This window comes from Astatotilapia calliptera, chromosome 7, assembly GCF_964374335.1.
Source record: "Astatotilapia calliptera chromosome 7, fAstCal68.1, whole genome shotgun sequence".
NCBI lineage: Eukaryota > Metazoa > Chordata > Actinopteri > Cichliformes > Cichlidae > Astatotilapia > Astatotilapia calliptera.
In genome coordinates, this window is record NC_137428.1 from 53438408 (window position 1) to 53457481 (window position 19074).

General features: G+C 40.7%; 1 protein-coding gene and 1 long non-coding RNA gene across 3 annotated transcripts; one reads left to right on the forward strand and one right to left on the reverse strand.

The window, feature by feature from the left end:
* Positions 1-498: 498 nt before the first annotated feature.
* On the reverse strand, positions 499-1785 carry LOC113026561 (uncharacterized). The gene is made up of 2 exons (XR_003272937.2): positions 1613-1785; positions 499-1108 (listed from the first exon to the last, which is right to left on the reverse strand). It is a non-coding gene; the product is annotated as an uncharacterized LOC113026561 (long non-coding RNA).
* An 8-nt stretch (positions 1786-1793) lies between these two features.
* On the forward strand, positions 1794-16325 carry LOC113026562 (transmembrane and coiled-coil domain protein 3-like). 2 transcript variants are annotated; one of them, XM_026175483.2, is made up of 4 exons: positions 1794-2028; positions 12739-13712; positions 13916-14051; positions 14320-16325. In XM_026175483.2, exons 1-4 carry the CDS (start codon positions 1945-1947, stop codon positions 14623-14625), a joined length of 1500 nt encoding a protein of 499 aa, XP_026031268.1. In that variant the 5' UTR covers positions 1794-1944; the 3' UTR covers positions 14626-16325. The 2 variants fall into 2 exon arrangements, with proteins under 2 accessions (XP_026031268.1, XP_026031269.1); XM_026175484.2 differs by lacking the exon at positions 1794-2028 and adding an exon at positions 10809-11528.
* Positions 16326-19074: the final 2749 nt, after the last annotated feature.

Consider the following 19074-nt stretch of genomic DNA (forward strand, 5'->3'; position numbering starts at 1 on the left):
GTTCTGTTCTGGGTGTCTGTGCAGCTGGGAGGGGTGAGGAGGGGGAGGGGGGGTAGTGTTGAAAAACAAGGTGACAGAACCGGTTATATGTAAGCCAGATTCTTTTACATCAAATTGAAATACTTCTTGGAGGGAAACATCAGCACGATATGTCAGTTATGCTGTCGGTTTATCTAAAATGATCAAACTTGCTGTGAGTATCATCAGGCCAAACCTCCTTCCTTCCTGTTAGGCCTGCTGATTGTCTGGTTATAGATACATGCAATCATCACCCTATTTTACAACATTTTTCACTTTGCAGCGTGTACTGCTTAGTTTTCTTCCGCATTTTGACTGCCACCCTGTTTTTCACCACTTAAGCTGAAATATTATCACGTAATAATGGTCATCACATTTTTTTTGTACTTTTGCACTTTCATTTCTTGTATTTATTTTTGCACAGTTTTAAAAATGACCGCATCGTTCAATGGCATTAACCCTACAGTAAGAAACAAAGGGTTTGTTCCCCACAAGTAATTACTTTAATAGTTTATATAGATTGGTTTTGAATACATGTTCATCGGTGTATTTTTTACAACGACACAGTAAGTAATATCTGAGTGAATCATCATGCACTTTGTGATACTTAAATTGTCAAAACTTCATAGCTCAGAGGAAAAAAACACTTTTTTCTTTTTCACACCACAACAACACCACATTAACAGCTGGGTACTAGTAACCCAGTTTCAGTACTACTTCTTTTTTTAACTGCTCCCTTCAGTGGCCCCTACTGCAGATCATCCGCACCCTTCTCCACATGTCCTCCTTCATGACATCCATGAGATTCTTTGATGTGTGTTGATCCATGCTCAATCATCCAGCTCAATCCCACAAAACTCTGTTCACTTTTGGTCGTAGGAACATTTTCATCACTCATCCAAGTGACTTCTTCACCCTCCTCTGTTGTCCTTTCTCCCTCCATATACTATATTGGACATCCTTTGTAAAATATAGTCACTCTCCCTCCTCTGCACACGTCTGAACCAAGTCAGCCAAGTGTGCCTCCTTAACTTCGTCTCCAAACCACAGTCTCCAACTCATCCTTCTATCTTTCAGTCAGTGCTGCCACCTCCAAAACACACATAGAATAGAATAGAATAGAATTCAACTTTATTGTCATTGCACATGCACAGGTACAGGGCAACGAAATGCAATCTGGTAAACCTTCCCTTTCACACTTTACTAAATTTAAAAACTCAGCCCTTCAGAAAATGTATGCATTATTCAGCTTACTGAATGACTTAGGTAATGCTCTGTAGGGTAAGTAGAACCCAATTCAGGATGTGCACTTTGATACTTCAAGAGCAACAAATGAGCTTTTAAACTGATATTTGCAACAGTAATTTTAAACCACAGTCCTTCAGCTTTTACTCTAGCAAATGCTCTCAAGAGTTCAATCGATGATAACTAGATTGCCTGCTTATAATGCATTTTTTCCCCTTTAATAACACATGTAGGCTAAGTGGTTTAAATATTCATAAGTTATTATCTACTTTTACTTTCCAAAACGAGATTCCTCCATTTATAATATATCTAAAACCGTATTTAATGCGCATATTTCTAACTACAGTACCTTAAATTGTTGTGGTAATAGAGAGAAAGAGAGAAAAAGAGTTTCAAGGCTGTGTTATCTTCAGCAGGCAGGTACGTGTGTTTAAAGAGTTAACCCCTCCTCTTTCAGCTGAGCCACCCTTCAGAGAGACGAGTGGGCGGGGTTTAGGTTCACGCGCAGTTTTGTTGAAGGGAGCAGCCAGTGCACGGGTGAGTGAGTGAGTAAGGGAGTGAGAGAGAGAGCAAAAAAGGGGGGCTAAACATGGATACGAGTTTAGGCGACAGTTGTAAACTAGTCCTGACACCGAAGTGACGACCCACCAGCTCCTAACTGGCCACTAACTGGAGGTTATTATGCCCAGCGCAAACGTGTCCGTGCGAAGTTTGTCCGAAGTCGAGAAATACCTCAGCAGCAGCACCAGCAGCAGCAACCGGATGGTGAGTGTGTGAATGACTGTTTTTGCAGCATTGTTGTGTGATGAACGGCAGGACCCGTACTGTACCGGCGATGCATTGTTGCCTCTCGAGCTCCACGTCATGTGAAACCGACAGCTGCGCCGCTTTTAAAGCTGCGTGTTTCCCCGAACAAAGAGCTTTCAGTGAGCCGCTCTCATACAGATACCGTAGAAAAGGGCATGTCTTCATGGGGATGTGAAGGGACTCCGAGGATGTGAACTCCGGGCTACCGAAAGCGGTTGATCCTATGGTTTAATAATAATCTGAAAAGTTTTATTGATTCTTAGAGACACACGCCCACCACTCCTAAATATGGTTTCTAAACACAAGGGTGGTAAGTTTAGTGGAAGCATGCAAACATATTAAACCAAACAAACACGTGACTCCTTAATACATATTCCATGCATTTGTTCATTTTCGAGGCTATGGTTTGTGATCCTGCTGTGTTGCTCACAGGTGTGGAGTCTGCCCGATATGTGAGTCAGCCTAGGCCAATATTGGGTAAATGTTCAGTAAGGCCAGCTGGTATGAGGACCAGCTTTAAGTTGCGAACAAGTTTATGAAACGTATTGTTGGAAAGTAAATTATGAGCTGGCCATTTTCCCCCATTGTTTCCAAGAATATTGGCTGGGTTATCAGTTTTGCTATCAGCAGAACTAATAGTCTGAGCGGAAACTTAATAGCTTAGGTAGTGTGTTTGTTATAAGCTACTGTACTGCGCTGCGTCTTACAGGTGCTTCTGTGTTTGTGCTCAGTGACTCAGTTCATAACCTTGTTTTTAAAGGGTAAAAAAACATAAACTCTCATCCATCCCCACCTTACTGTCATGCACAGCTGTGAAAAAGTAGTAAGTAGAACCCACGGAAAGGGTTAACTTAAAAACAAAAAACAAACATATTTGGACACGTAAACAGCTTATTGTCTTTTAAACAATCAAAGAGATATACTCAATCAAGTGATACATAAAATCAATATTTTCTAGTGATTTCTCCCAATTTAAGCAAATAAAAAGCAGGTCAGTCACACAGAAAAGGTAAATACGCTCCCCGCATTTATTCGACTTTCAAATCAATTAGAATCAGTGCCTGCTGTTCCCTTTGCAAGTCTGTCATGATGATTGCTCGTAAATTTGAAAGATCATCAATTCTTTCTTGGAAAGATGTTCACTTTAAAGAAAAAATCTAAAGTACTGAATATTTAACATGTAATATGCGCACTCACTGCTAATTTTCCCAGGAAGCTGGTGTCAGACTGATAAGAAACTATGCAAAGTACCTACAAGAAGTCGGTTCCTCTACAGGGGACAATACAAGTTTCTCAGGCGAACGGCTTGCTTACTGACTTTTTCCACCAGGGAATATTTTTGCTGAATCGGTCTTTGTAAAAACAGCTATGGTGTTGTTCAAATACAAACCTTAATCACGCAAACACTGTATCAAATATTTGCTTGTTCAGAGCAACCTATTCTGATTGGATTTATTTACTATTTCACAACCATATGAGGATCCCAGCTCATCTATATTAAAGCGATAACAGCAGATATTTAAAGGAAACTATACCATAATATATTCTTTTGATAGCGCAGTTGAGTTTTCTTTGTGGTCAGCGACCACATAAGTTAGGATTTCAGATGTAGATGAAGGGTAAGGAGGATTATATCACAAAATCTCCTGATGACTCATATTACAATTTCATTAAAGTAAGGAAAAAAGAAAGTTTTTATTTATATGCTTATATCCTCAAAATCTTAAGAGTACACAGTATCAGAATGGCACTTAACTCAAGTCCCATGACAAGTCTTTTAGCTGAAAGAAACTTGACAAAAGTAGCTAACTAAAACTGGGTGGTTAGGGGGAAAACCACACGAGGAGTCAGAAGTCCCCTAATGGCTGGGGCAGATCTGTTATCTGTTAAAAGCCAGAAACTTTAACACATAAAACGTGTGATTCTTTCGCTGCTTCAGTAAAGTGGCATGAAGCAGCAAACTGTTTCTCATTTTCAGTATGAACCTTTACATCTGACACCCAGTCACTAAAAAGTGCTATTACGGGTTTTTTTCCCCCTTTTTTTTAGGTTCCTGTTAATAGACTGAATTTAAACTGAATTAAGAGTATAAGTAATTGAAATCGATCACTTCTCCCCTGGAGTACAGCTTGAAAGAATCATGCGGAATAACTTTATAGCCGGATTCTTATATAAGCAGTCAGACCAGTTTTGTTATAATCGCTAACACAGTAAAGTGGATCAGCTCATCTGACTGTTAGCTGGTTTATTAATGCTGTGCTGTGTAGTTTTGCTTTTCCTCATTTTGTTGCCCGTAAATGGCATTCCAGTTTTGTTTCTCAAAAAGCCATTGTGCAGCAGATATAGTGGGTTAGAGGCCAAAAATGATGCAACTTGGCTTTTCGTGGCTGGCTTCCAGAGACTGCCTTTAACCCTTACTGAGTGGTGGCTCTGCTGAGATTGTGGCATTTCTCCGTGACCCAGCTCTCCATATGTGAACTGTGCCCTTTACCTGTAATGCTATTCTCGCATGCGTGTTATCGTGCAAAAGGTGCACATTGACCTTCACGTCGGCATAATATTTACATGTTGTGCATTGTATGCCAGAGTCCTTAAATAAAAGTTTTTAAAGTAGGTCCTGTGTGTTTCTTTTTAAGGCTAAAGAAGTGCTTCAGTCCTCAGTGGCTCTGTGATGTAGTGCTTTACTGAAAGATCTCCTGTTTGATGCCGGGAGGAGACACGAATCCTTTTAGTGTTGTTTCAGGAAGAGCACCAGTGTTATAAAAAAAAAAAATCTGCCAAACCAAACATGCAGAGCTACCTGCCGTGACACCTCGCGAATAAGGGAGCAGCCGAAAATATCTTTTGAAGTGTTCGAGTCCTCGCCAGCCTCGTTACATCAACGGTTTTGGTCACTTGAATATAGTTGCGTATTTATCTTAATTGAATCCCGCTCAATACTCTCTCAGTCACTGGAGGCAAGCAGGCACTAGTAAGTGTTAATGGACTATTGATTTAGTCCTGGAGCAGCTTGTCTTCTAAGATAATAGTGAATATGTCTTAAGCAATTAATTCCCCTGACCCCCTGGGGATCATTCATTCAGGGAATTTAAGACTTTAGACTCTGTTGCAAGTTTCCCCATTCCTTTTAGTCCAATAAGGTGCACAGTTTGGCCCCTCAGTAAAGAAAGCAATCAAAGTTTGACCACATATGCAGCTGTGGGATGCAGATGAGAGGAGAGGGCGGAGGGGGGAGACGCCGGGTCAGGTTTCTTTAAAATGAAAGATGTGCTCCTTGTCCCTCTCACGCTCCATATCGCTGGTTTTCTTCCTGTTTCCCTGTGTGAGCCCTGAGTGGGAGAGCGTCTGTATCCATGAGGATCAGCTGGAGGGAATACCAATAAGCATCGAGGGCTTCTTCCCCTCTGTGATTCTGTTCTCGGCTGAAGGGACGGTTTTGTTCCATCTCTTCAAGTGTGCCAGCTCCGTTGCCTTGTTTGTGCGTGTTTACTTGGGCGTGCCAAGAGCCAGTGACAGCACACCAAACACCAAATGTTTTGTCATTTGGATCCAGTTACATCAAACTGGTGCAAACACCTGTGCTTGTATTTGAATGTGCTTGTGCACTTGCATGACCAGGCCCTGTGAACTGATGGTTTCTCTAGATTGCAAAAGGGATTGTGAGTACTAGCAAACATTACTTCCTGGTATTGGGGACAATGTGTTCCTGTTTGCATAAGAAAATGTCTGTGGTTATAATAATGTTCACTCAAACTGAAAGGGGCAGTGGGTTCAGCAAGATGAAAAGAAATCAGCTGCACGTTCAATCAATCTAAACCAATATTTATTTTATCCATACTACTCAGAATTTAGTAAACATCCCCTGCATATCCACCCAGTTCTAAATAATTTGTGAGCTCTCACCCTTGCTCTTCCTCAGAACTTAAATGCTGAATTGCTGCTCAGTCTGTTTCTCGTGGTGGTGCAGTGGGCAAATGAGTGCGAGGCCTGCCTTTGCATGAAAAATTGAATCACTAACTAGATCATTGATCCAAGAGAGAGTACACTTCAGTGCAAGATAAGCAGCATCTGCAGCGACTTTGCCCTCGAACTGTAGCTAAGTTTTGAGTGGGTTTTCTCAGGCCTAACAACACACAGCGTTTCCTTGTTGGGTTAAGATTGAGGCTAATGCAGATGGATCTTTATGTTATGCTGTCAAGCGAGGTCAGGGCTTATTAAATGGGTCATGGTGCTGGACAGACTGTGTGCTATGTAGGACAGCGTGGGAGGGGGAACAGGGGGCTCATGCAGGGTTGAGTTGTGAAGGAGGCACCCTGAGGGCACGGAGGACTCCTGCTGATCCTGCTGTTGGAGATGATGATGATGATTGGGATGATGTGTGCTGCTGAGCTCTGTTTGGGGGCAACCTCTGTTCCTGTCCTTTTTATATCTGTTTCAGTTCTCTCTCTCTGCCTTGTCTCCCGCTCTCTGTTTTCTTCTTCTTCTGCTCTACTGACACACTAAAATCTATTTGTGAGTCAAAACACCAGTGGGTGTATTGCCTGGCTTGCTAATTCAAAAGACAGCATCTCGAAGACTTTATTTAGGGTGAGAACACACCTCATTTGTAGTGATAAAACATATTTTAAAGGCACGATTAGAGGGGATCAAAAATGTAACCGGGATCTCACCGGTCTCTGGCTGCGCAAATGTTTTTGGAGAAAGTGAGTGAAAAGTAGGGCAGCTCCTCAGCAGATTTGGGGAGGACATTTTCATCAGCGTGAGCCTACTTCATTTAGCAGGACCACTCATCCGCAGAGACCTTCAGATTGCTCCTGCGGTTATTCAGAGTGGTTCGAAATTTTAAGTAGCAGCAGCAGTGGTGGTGCAGATGTGCTTATTAAATTGAAATGATACAATTTCATCAATCTCGTGTGAGGAAATTGCCAGCTGTCATACTTGCAGATGGTTTCCAGAATGTAAAAAATGTCTGGGTTATGTTATTTAGGTCGCTCTCACGATTATGGCCTCATCCAGTTAAAAGACACTTGTGTTTATATCACAAAGTTCCTTGTTTTATCATTTTTAAGCTTGAAATTCAGGTGCAGTACAAGTGTGGAAGTTTTATCAATACCCTTTACATAAATCTTACTGCAGGCCTCGGCAGTGATTCACCAGTGGTTGCCAGGTTTCCATCTGATCTATTTTGCACTTGTTCCATATTTATGTTATCTCAGCACATTGAAGCAACAGAGTAAGACCCCTGTGCTCAGTGTTTAGCCCCTAATGGTGCAGAGGACAATATTGAACATTTCCAAAGTAAATGCTAGTGGTGGGAGAGCGCCTGAGGAGCTAGCTTTGTTCAAGCACTGCAGAAATAGCATGCAGTCTAAGCTGTCTGGTGGAACAGGCAGTTCTTTGTGACTGTCATATGAACTCTGAAAAGATTTGGTAATTTGAGTGAGCAATACAGCAGCTTACTTTACACTTCCTCTTAAGCGAGGCAACATTAAGTTTCTCATTGTTTTGTATGGAAATCAGGTTTGACTAAAAGGTCGGTTTATATGTGAAACCTATTGTTTGGTGGAGAATTAGAGCCTTCACAGCCGATGGGGCAAGACCACAACTGGATGCAGGGTTCGTCTGGCTTTACGTCAGGCCAGTGATTCCATATGCAGTGGCTCAGTCCTGGACAGGACAGAGGTAGAACATGACAAAGTAAGCTTTTTTCTCTGCAGAGAAAGACTTCTGTGTTCAATAAGGACAGATGCCAGAGAGAGTGTGAGAGTAGGATGAGGACAGAGGCTGAAAAAAACCCTGGCTTGCTTGTAGAAATAAGCGTGCTGTTCTCCAGTTACACACTACACATAATGAAGAATATACTGTGTAATTACAGACAAATATATATATTTATATATGTGTGTGTGTGTGTGTGTATAAATGACATTAGTTTAAATCCATGATGGCAGCTTAATGCTGATTTTGCCTTTGCAACAGGCTCATAATGATGTTTAACAAGTGTAATTGTTACTGTTTTCACAATCTTAGCTGAGCCTGTTAGCATTCCAACATTTGCTGATTTGCACTAAATCAGTGATTCTCTAATAGATGGATGCTGTGGAGTTAGTTTGTCCTCTTCATTCCTAGAGGAAGTAATGGATCTGTCAGCTCAGCCATCACAGTTTGCCACCATGTTTTGTTTTGTTTTTTGAGCTGATCATGTTATCCCAGTGGTGTCCTTCTTAGAGGGCTCAGTTCAAGGGGAGCATCCAGGATGGGTGAAATGGTCTGAAACTAACATGGCTAGCTTGAATCTTATATTATAATAAATAAAACAACAGTTTAACTTTAGCTTTTAAGTTTTTGTTTGTGTATTATTAAAACATGATTAGTTTGCTGATTGTTGATTAAAGTATACTTGTTTCTGGGGTGGAAGTAACTTTTTGGACTTTGAAAGCAGAGACCGAACAGAACACGTTTGAGGAACATGTCACTAACCATGCCATTAGTGGCATTGTTGACTTTTTGACCCGATGATGGCATTACAAAGTCACGATACATATTATACATATTCCTGGGATCACAGATATGTATATATAAATTATGTCACAGTTCATCCAGTGGCTGCTGAGGATTGCAGTCTGCACCAACGTAACCAACAGCTTCTTCTAGTAATAATCAGTTCTTCCCTAACTTATCAGGCTATCAAACAAGTTTGACTAGTTGAGCGTGAAGTCATAGTGCCAGCAGCAGGTAAATGGAATTTACCTCCTTTACCTGACCTCATACTCTGTTTACAGGAAGTAAACTGAATTTACTTGTGTAATAGGATACCTTGAATGAATAGCAATGAATAAAACAGCAGCGTGACCTCACTTTGTATGTTTGATTGCATATTATCAATGCTTGATTAATTAACTACTAGTTGATTAAAAGTCTTTTTTCCTGGTGTGGAAATAATTTTTATTTTTGGACTTCTAAAGTTGCTGCCAGAAGTTCCCTTTAAGAACAAGGCACTGAACATGCTATTAGTTGCGTTGATAGTTGGGTTAAATATTGGGGAAAATTGCCTTGTTGCCTGATGATGGCATTACAACACCAGTAGATATATATTCCTGGAGCCATAGTTATGTGTGCTAAATCATGCAGCATGTCATTCAGTGGCTGCAGACTGATTACAGTCTGCATCAACGTGACCACAAGCATGGCTACAAATATACGTGAAGCTGTTTGTGCTTGTTCACTGTGGTACAAACACAGTGCGCTGCAGTAATAATCATGTCATTAGATTCTTGCCTTCACATTATTAAACAAGTGTGGCTAGTTTGGTGTGACATCATAGAGCCAACAGCAGGTAAATCCTATTCACCTGTGTAATTGGATACCTTGAATTAAGCTGAATTCAGAAAGATGGTCCCGCTGACTGTGTTTTTGTTTTAGTCTGAGCAGTGTTTTTCAGTGTGTTCACCAGGCATGTACTCATACATCATCCTGTAAACCTTCTCTCGAGGTTCACGTGGGAGTCATGTGTTGAGAAGTTTCATTATGTGGTTAACTGTGGGTGCATTTGCTGATGTCAAGATACTTAGCTTGCAATAAGTGACCATTACGTGGCGATGCTGAAATGCTAAGCAAGATTGAGCCTGCTTGAGTTAGCTGTTTATTTACTAACTAGCGGTGTTACATTTGTTAAGGATTAGTGCAGTTTTGTGCCGCCTATAGTGCTTATTGTACAACACTTAGTGTAAGGCTTTAATAGCTTACACCCTCTTTCACTACAGGGGTGTTGCACTGTGATCAGCTTGCAAGACGAAATGGTTTGTTGAGCCACCGATGGGCTGCAGTTTTTTTTTTACACTTTAAGCGACACTTCTGCTCTTTAAAGTGCAGCTTAGAAGCATGATTACATTTTTGCTTCTCTGCTTTCCTACAGTTTCCTCATAACGGGATGTCTTCTAGTTCCCTAGTAAATGCAATCTTGCTTACTCAGCCTGTATATATTATGCTTACTTCCTCAAACCTACAACAGAGTACAAAAAGTGAGCATAACGTTCAGATTTAATCACAAAAAACGGTTATTAACTGTAAAACTAGGGTACATTGTCTGGAATAGGGATTTTCTGCTGCCTTGCGCCTTTGTGTGACATTATCACTGACCTACATTAGATGTACATGCTCCACTTCTTTCACACACATACTAAGAGTAGTTGTATGAATTTTGTCAACTGTTTTTTTATCTATATTATAAACAAACAGGATTAAATTCTGGCTCTTAAAATGTAACAGATTTTCCAAATAAGAGCATTATAGACACACCCAGATGGCCTCACAGTGTGAAATGCTGAATAGTGCTCGAGCCAGAGATTACTATGTGGAAATGTTGTATTTTCTTGTATGTATCTAAGAAAATAATGATGTTTACCCCAATTATTTAAGCTAGTAATTTGAAGCAAATGAGCACCTGAAAACATCGGATTCATAGTATGAGCAGTTGGTCACATGTGCTTTTACTTTACAGCTGCAGCTGTAGATTGTAATGCTTAGTTAAAAATGCTGACCTACTTTTAGGTTGTTTAGCATAGCTGTGTCTCTGTGATAATGATAAAGACCCTCTGTATTAAAGACTCGTACCCAGGAAGTGTACATGTAATTTTATTGTCGAATTAGAGCTGGGCGATATGAGATTTTTTCATATCACGATATGTTTTTTTCATTTCAGGCGATAACGATATCTATCACGATATAAGCCAAATAACTATATTTGTAAGATTTAAATGTGCCGTTGCTCACAAGTAAAATGTGAAATAATCAGCAGCTTGTTTTTATTTAAATATTTATTTCCCATAATAAGTTCAACAGGGTAGATGTACTTAAGGAACATGAGACTTTTTCAGATAAATAAAGGCAAATATTGCAAACTACACAAAAGGCAGCCGCTAAAGCGTTTAAGTTTCAAAATAGAACAAACGAAACAGACTAAATTGTCAATTCCACTTAGAAACAAAATATTAATTCTAAAAATAAATCTTAGTTTGTTTTACAGAAGAACAGACAAAACTGACTAACTTTTGTCAATATCAAATAAACTGAGAACTAAAAGGAAATTCTCAATCTCTCCTTGTTGTATAGCTGAGCTTTTCAAACAGTTTTAACAGTTACTTTAGTCTGACAAAAGCCGAATGACGAATTAGCGCTTCCAGTCAGAGACTGAGGCTACGTCCACACGTACACGGGTATTTTTGAAAACGGAGATTTTCCGTTTTCGTTTTAAAAAATAATCCCGTCCACACATAAAGGCAGAAATGAAGGAAAACGCTGCTATGAACATGCCAAAGCAGCAGGTGGCGCTAGATTCCTAACCGTGCAGAAATGTTGGCCAATCAGAAGTCTAGAAGCCTCGGTGGGAAAAAGTAAACAAAGCTGGGGCATAGAAGCAGAACCGAGTCGTATGTGTGGAGGGACAGTAACTGTGTGTATATGTAAGCATTTAAACACTGCAGAGAGTAGAATTAACAGTAACAGTATTGTAGAAATTCATTTCACCGAAACAATAACGTGGCGCACAGTGTGACGCATGCACCAGTTTATTGTATTTCCAGACTTGCTTTCGGCACAATTTACAGTGCACGCTACTCTGTTTTTTGTCAGACTTGAAATAGCCGAAATACCTTCACACTACGGAACTTCTATGGCTCTTCCGTTTGACAATCTCTCCGGCGTTGGAACCATCATCTGTTTTCTCTTCGGTCACGCTCGGTTGATTTTTCTAGTCGGCACACTCATTTCCTCCATTACGCGCTGGCTCCATTACCCGCTGGCTGCTTCCCAAACAAACACACGTGCGGCTTGGCACTTGTGCTGTACCTAACAAGTCACGCGACGTGACGCTGCGGCTGTGATTGGTTCGGCTCTGCGCTACTTAGTTTGGATTGGCTGACCTTTTTTTTTTTTTTTTTTTTTGAGGACAAGAGCGGCGAGGTCTATCGCGATAGCTTAATTTCTCTATCGAGTAAAAGTTATATCGCGATACATATCGTTATCGTTCTATCGCCCAGCTCTATGTCGAATAAAATAATATGATCAAATTTAAAATTGGGGCCAAAACTAGAAAACAGGCCCTGATCTTAAAAAGGGGTAAAATAAAAACCTTACTTTTTGAATTCAGACTTTTTTAGTTGGAAGTCTTGATAAAATATTTACTTTCCCAGAATGCTGTGGGTTTTTTTTTTATTAAGCAGAGTAAAAGGTAGTAAAAGGTCCTTCCTGTAAATGCACCAGTTTAATACATTATTTACACTGAAAAATATATCTCTTGTAAATTACAGTAAAATGCTGTCATCTACATTTAAAAGCATGAAACAGTTATAGGATACCTACTGCAATTGAAAACAGTGGATTTGTGAGATGAGTGTCCGTAGATTATGTGCCTTGTGTGTGTGGTACGATGTGCGTTTTACTTTTCTTTTTTGAATTTTGGATGGTTGCTTTTAGTGACAAGCATGTATGTGTGTATATATTTTGGAGGTGGTGCAAGTCCAGTGTCTCTTAACTGAGAAAGGAAAAATCCTTTATTGTACTGTGAGATGACAAGTAGCTTGTTTTTAATAGCAGCGCTGTGGTATTGACTGATACTTGACTGTACCAAATTTCATATATTTTTGCTTAATTTTTGATTTTCTTCTTTTGTAGGACCGGAGTAGAGAGAGCAGTTTTATAGGCCTCCCGCTGTCAATGCGCCGGGGTTCTTCAGAGAATAATTTGGATCTGGAGCTCAGTGATGGAAGTCCCTATCCTGCTCTCGGCTTTGAGGTCCAGCGTAGTCGCTCGTGCTTGGACAGCCTCCAGCAAAAGATACTGAAAGTCACAGAACAGATAAAGATCGAGCAAACGACACGAGATGAGAATTTAGCTGAGTATCTGAAGCTCATGGACAGTGCGGACAAGCAGCAGGTGGGGCGCATCAAGCAGGTGTTTGAGAAAAAGAACCAGAAGTCAGCTCAGAACATTGCCCAGATGCAAAAGAAGCTGGAACAGTACCATCGAAAGATGAAAGACAGTGAAAACTATCAAAGCCCTCCCGCTCGCTCTTCCTCTGTTAAACACAGCACCATACCCCGGGAGTCACCCAGACAGCTGAGGGACATGACAAGCAGTGGCCGACACCCGACCATGGACAAGATTAAAACCATTGGACCAGGTGTTTCGCTGTCTCCTCCTTTCTTCTTCAGCAAGCCCAGAGAGTTCGCCAACCTCATCAGGAACAAGTTTGGCAGCGCTGATAACATTGCCCACCTCAAAACCACTCTGGACTCTTCTTCTCCACTGTCCACTGACACTGAAGTGAAGGGACTGAGTAACAGCACCTCTATAGTGGGCAAACCCAAGTATCCCAGTGATGACGAGTGCTCCTCAGGCAGCGCTTCTGTTTCAGACAATAATGGAAACCCAGCAGGGGCAGGAGCGTCTGCAGGGCCGTGTCAGAGCCAAGCTAAGGGGGATCAAACAGGGGAAGACAACCAGGGCAGACTTGCCCTGACCCTGGAGGAGGTGAGGGAGATTAAAGATGCCCAGAATCAGCTGGAGGAGGATATAGAGGAGTTAAAGGCACAGTTCGAGAGAGAGTATGGCATTATCAGCCAATCACTGCAGGATGAGAGATACAGGTACGATTACACAACTTGGCATTTCATTATTGTTAAATAACAATAATAAGAACAGACATACCAATATAAAATGTTCATCTAAAATAAACAAGCATAACTCTAAGAGAATTTGAGATAACAATAAGCTTAATACCACGTGTCATTAACCACTTTAAAATCCGCAGTGATATGAATATTAACCATCCCCTTGTGTTGACTGGCAGGTATGAGCGTTTGGAAGACCAGCTGAACGACCTGACAGAACTTCACCAGAATGAGATGGCAAATCTGAAGCAGGAGCTGGCCAGCATTGAGGAGAGGGTGGCCTACCAGGCTCACGAAAGGGCCAGGGACATACAGGTAAATAGTGGTGGTGAATCTACTTATGTTGCGATGCTTCACACATAAGCAGCAGGTAAGATGGATCGCAAAAATACACCATGCCTGTAAGTGTCTAATATCTCAGCACATGGCCATTGTCATCTGTCCAAGCGGCCTCTCTCTGCTGATGCAGAAGAATTCTTTTAGAGGAATTTGGGTAATTGAGTGTTTAAAGGTCAGCGAAATGCCCTTTAGCAAGTTGAGAGACGGTCTGACCCATAAAAACCCCTCTCCCCACCTTTCTCAGGAAGCCCTGGAGTCGTGTCAGACTCGCGTGTCCAAGCTGGAGCTCCAGCAGCAGCAGCAGCAGCAGACGGTCCAACTCGAGAGCCACGACGCCCGAGTCCTGCTGGGGAAGAGCATCAACGTCATGGTGGCCATCATCACCGTCATCCTGGTGTGCGTCTCCACTGCTGCCAAGTTTGCCGCTCCACTGATGAGGAGCCGGTATCATGTGGTAGCTACCTGCCTGGGGATTTGTTTTTTGACTGTATTTTGGAAGAACTGGGACCGTTTACAGTATGCCTTAGACAGGTTATTGATGCCTGCTTAGTAGGAAAGAAAACACACTGAAAATATCATTAACACAGATGCTGTAAGTTGTCAGGAGAGGACGGTCTGAGAGGATTGGTTGTACAATCGTCAGAAGACGTAGTCGCCATGCAATTACACAGATCTCTCTTTTTTTAGTCAGACTGAAATAAAACTCTTTTGATTTTTTTCTCCTCTAGAACTTGAATGTGTGTTACTAACTATTTCATATAACATTCAAATTATATTTACATAACAGCAAACTCTGCTAGTCAATAGTCAAGAGGGGGGAGGAAAAATGATGTTTTATTATTGAGTTACTGTTTTAGGTAAATAATCCATAAATAAGATAAAGATGTGCAATTATTCTTTCTCGTTTGTCTTCAGCTTGACTTTAACATAAATCAAACTACACTCAAAAACTCAAACAAGACCTCGGTTGTCGTGTCTTGTTGTCCACGCCTATGAATTTCTAATTCCACTGAAGAGGAACGCTTCCATATTTAGGAATATTTGCATTTATTTGATATTCTGATTGCTAAATATGTGCTAGCAGACATTTCGTTTACACAAAACATAAACTGTTATATGGTTTTTAAGAGGTTTTGCTGCTGGTAGGTAGACTTTGCAAAGCTGTTCCTCAGTGTCCTTAGGCTTAGTTTTAAGGTACATTAACAGGTTGCATGAGAATGAATGACCATATTTTTCTAATTGTGAAAGTAATTGTTTCACTGGAGAATCTGCAGACAAAAATTAGCGACACTGGACATCCTATTTTTATGCATTCTCTTTCTTCTTACTTTTTTTTAAAACGTTGTCTGGCCTTGTTCTAAAGTGCAATATATTTGATTTCCAAGAGCACAGTTTGTTTTTAACAATTACTCTTTTAGGAGTGGGCGATTTTACATCAGTGACAGGGAGCTGGAAGGAAGGAAAACAACACTAATGTTAGCACGAGAGATCCATAACCACGGAAGTCACTGCTGAGCTCTGACAAGACCAGCTGTCTCTTCTCTCAAGGGCAAAAAAAAATCAATCCATCTGCATTAGCGCATGCTAGTAGTGTAATATCAGCACACACCAGCTCTCTAGCATAGACACACAGCACAGCCGCTCACTTGGTTCACTGTATATACAGTAAATAATGTCTTAGGCTTTTTGTTTTCCCTACTTCCACTTTCATGTTGGACTTTTACTAATAATGTGACAGAGAGATGATGGGGTATACTGTGATACAATGCCTTTTTCTGAGGAAAAATGCAATTCCCTTCTTAAAAGAGCAAAAAAACAACAAAAAAAGCCTTCACTACTCGCAGCAGAGAGGATGCAGGCGAAAAGCTCTCAGTGAAAAACTACAAGCCTATATATTTTTTTCTCTTGGACTTACAGTTGTGTTATTTCATTTTGTCTTGTAAACGTTGCCTACAAGAATTCCACATAAAGCCGTGGACCACTTTTAATGTCTGTCTGCCACAATAATCAGCTTTGCATTTATATTTGTCGTCATCTTTCTGTTTTATTGACTGTATGATTTTTTGTTTTGTTTTGTTTGTTTGTTTGTTCCCGTTTTGACATGTTTAAAGGAAGTTTTACAAGCAGAACTCAAATCTGGTTTACATGCTGTTTTCATCTCTGGTGCACTATCTGATCAATCAGTTGTATTATTATGCATCATGTGCCTTCGTCTAACCATTTCTGTTAAATTAAACCTTTTTAAATCAACTTGTTGATGGAATTGGTGTTGAGTGACTGTGATATTTTTGTTGTATTTGGTGTCATTCTGTAAATGTGGACTGCTGTTATAAAACAACAAAGTTCGGTAAAACGCCATCTGAGTAAGATATTTATATCAGCGGAAAAGTATCAGTGTAGTCCTTGTTAATAATACTGATTTTTATTTCTCATTATCTTATTTTCTTATGGGATAAATAAACCTAATTCAAGCAGTCCAAGTATTTGCATGGCTCTTCTACTAAACACTATCTCCTTCATCACCACTAGGGGGTGGTAGTGCTGCACTTTTGACATGAACGTAGGCAAGAACGGGGCAGAGCATTATACAGTCTGCATGGCAGTACTATACACGTTTATTCTTTTTTCTTTAATCTAAATGATAGATTCAGTCAAAAAGAAAAAGAAAGAAAAAAGCCATCACTTCAAACAAATATATAAACTACAAAGATTCATTGAAACAGTAATATTCAAACCAGTGTGGAGAAGTAGTGCCCTGTTCTGAAATTTACAGTTTACCCTGTACAATCACACTTTATTAGGTACACTGGGCTAGCGCCAGGTTGTCCCTTCTTTTGGGTTAATTCTTTGGAAACATTCCTCAGAGATTGTGGTTCATATTGTAATCACAGCATCACACAACTGATGCCGTTATTCCTGCATCCAAATCTCCTGTTCCACCACATCCCAATGATGGTCTATTGGATTGGGATCTGCTGACTGTGGAGGCCATTTGAGATGCTTCTCCATAAATGAGCGGTGTGACTCCCATCCGTGTGGATTTTAGCACCCATGGGGCTGATGATCATAGATGCCTTCAGTTTAATGAATGAGCACATTACAGCGATATCAATCAGGCCCGATAGAAAATCACATCACTGTAAAGCTACAATACCTCTGAAATATTCTTTCCAACCAGATTTTGTTTATTCACTTAACTTTGAATGAACATGAAGCTCTGTGGAAGTCATCCAGATGATTTTGTCTCCTGCCACATCATCACAGTGAATGATCATCAAAGTATTATTTTTTTTGATGAAGTCTAATGTGACTCTTATTTTTTTGTGAAAGTGTAAGTGCTCTTTGCTTGGCTAGATGGTCTGAGAGAGATTTTCTTTGCTACAGAAAGAAATCTGTGATTATCCACCATTGTTCAGCAGACTGGGGCTTTTAATCCTGTCAAACCAACCAAAGCATTTTCTGTTTTTTTTTCCCAGAACCAAAAACTGTTAATTAGGCTACTTCTAATGTTCCTGCTCTCCTTGGGACCTTTTTGTTTTTTTTAATTCAACCTGTTTAATAAAAATACTTCAGTAGTCAATGACACATTCTTTTTTTCAGCACCTCAAATTAAAGATGAAAGTGCACTTGACTGATTCGTTTAAATTCTACTGTGCTGGAACAGAGAGACAAAATCGCAATTTTCTCACTGTCCAAACATTTCCGGACCTAATGGTAAAGTGTAAATTAAAACCTTGTGATAACACTTACTTACCATGACAACTCACCGAGCAGCTGAAAATTAGGCTAAGCAAATAAAATGTAGCTCGCAATGTCCTCTTCCTGAGATGTCATGGACAAGGAAGGAGGAAAAAGGCATTTGAAAGGACCCCCCCCCCCCCCCCCCCCCCCGTGCCCCCACATATCACTGAAAAAAGTCTCCAGGAAGTGTTGAGTGGTGCTCTGTTAAACATTGCAACTTTATAGGACAAACACATTCTATATATGGATGAATCATCAACAATCCCTGCGACCTCGTCAACAATCTGACGTCTGCAAAGCAACAGCTGATTAAGCCAGACTCATTTAGAAAAAGAAGTGGAGTGGACTGATGAAGTTAACATTAAGCTCGCTGGGCACAATCACGAAAGGTGTGTTTGAGTGAAACGGGAAAAGCGCCTGATGAAAAGAACCGCTTGACAACTGTTAATCATAGGTGTGAAAATATTCTGCTTTTGGGGGTTTGTGTGGCAGTCAGAGGTACAGGAAACACTGCACAGTTAAGAGGGAAGAACAGATTTAGTGCTTACTTTATGGGCTTTGCTTTTGCAATATGCCAAGACTACTGTTTGTTTGTTTTTTAAGTTTAAGTTTGTGAAACAGTAGCAATGTATTAGTATTTAAAGGATGTTCAGTGTTTGACACAATACACCCGAAATGAAGCCCAGTGCGTGGTTAAACTCAGATGCAGTGCAATACGGTTCACCTGGCTCAGCATGTGCATGGTAATGTCTGTGTGATTAGCGCCTGCCTGCCAAGCAGAGATACAGACACATGGTGAGACACAGGAACAGGAATGCTGATGATGGACATGTTGCTTAACCGGGGTCCCTCTGGCTCTGGTTCTCACTGAAGTTCAACACTGAAATGGTGACTTGCTTATGCATAAGTCTCTCTCTGTCTCTGAGTGTGTGTGTGTGTGAGAGAGAGTGGGAGGACTGACTATGTTTCATGCATTTGAGGAGCAACTAAGGCCTCCGGAGGGGGGAAAATTCAGATTGGAGTGACGCAGAGATCCTAACACACAAGCACACACACACGTACACCCAACCACCCACACGCGGAAGCTTAAAAACTGGGATTATGAGCTATATTTTTAGGTATGAATCGAGAGCAATATTTTCCTCCCCAATCTTCCTTCTCCTCTTTATTATGTGGTCTAAAAAGTGGGCGCTTCCCTTTGATGTGAGCCTCTGTCTTGTGTGTGTGTGTTTTTTTCCATTGTTCTGTCCCTTGTGGC

What these genes read in the sequence shown, in the direction of transcription:
- LOC113026562 (XM_026175483.2), top strand. Translation starts at nt 1,945, where the DNA reads ATGCCCAGCGCAAACGTGTCCGTGCGAAGTTTGTCCGAAGTCGAGAAA. An exon ending in CTGCAGGATGAGAGATACAG is followed by an intron (nt 13,713 to 13,915) that starts GTACGATTACAC and finishes GTTGACTGGCAG; the next exon opens with GTATGAGCGTTTGGAAGACC. An exon ending in AAAGGGCCAGGGACATACAG is followed by an intron (nt 14,052 to 14,319) that starts GTAAATAGTGGT and finishes CACCTTTCTCAG; the next exon opens with GAAGCCCTGGAGTCGTGTCA.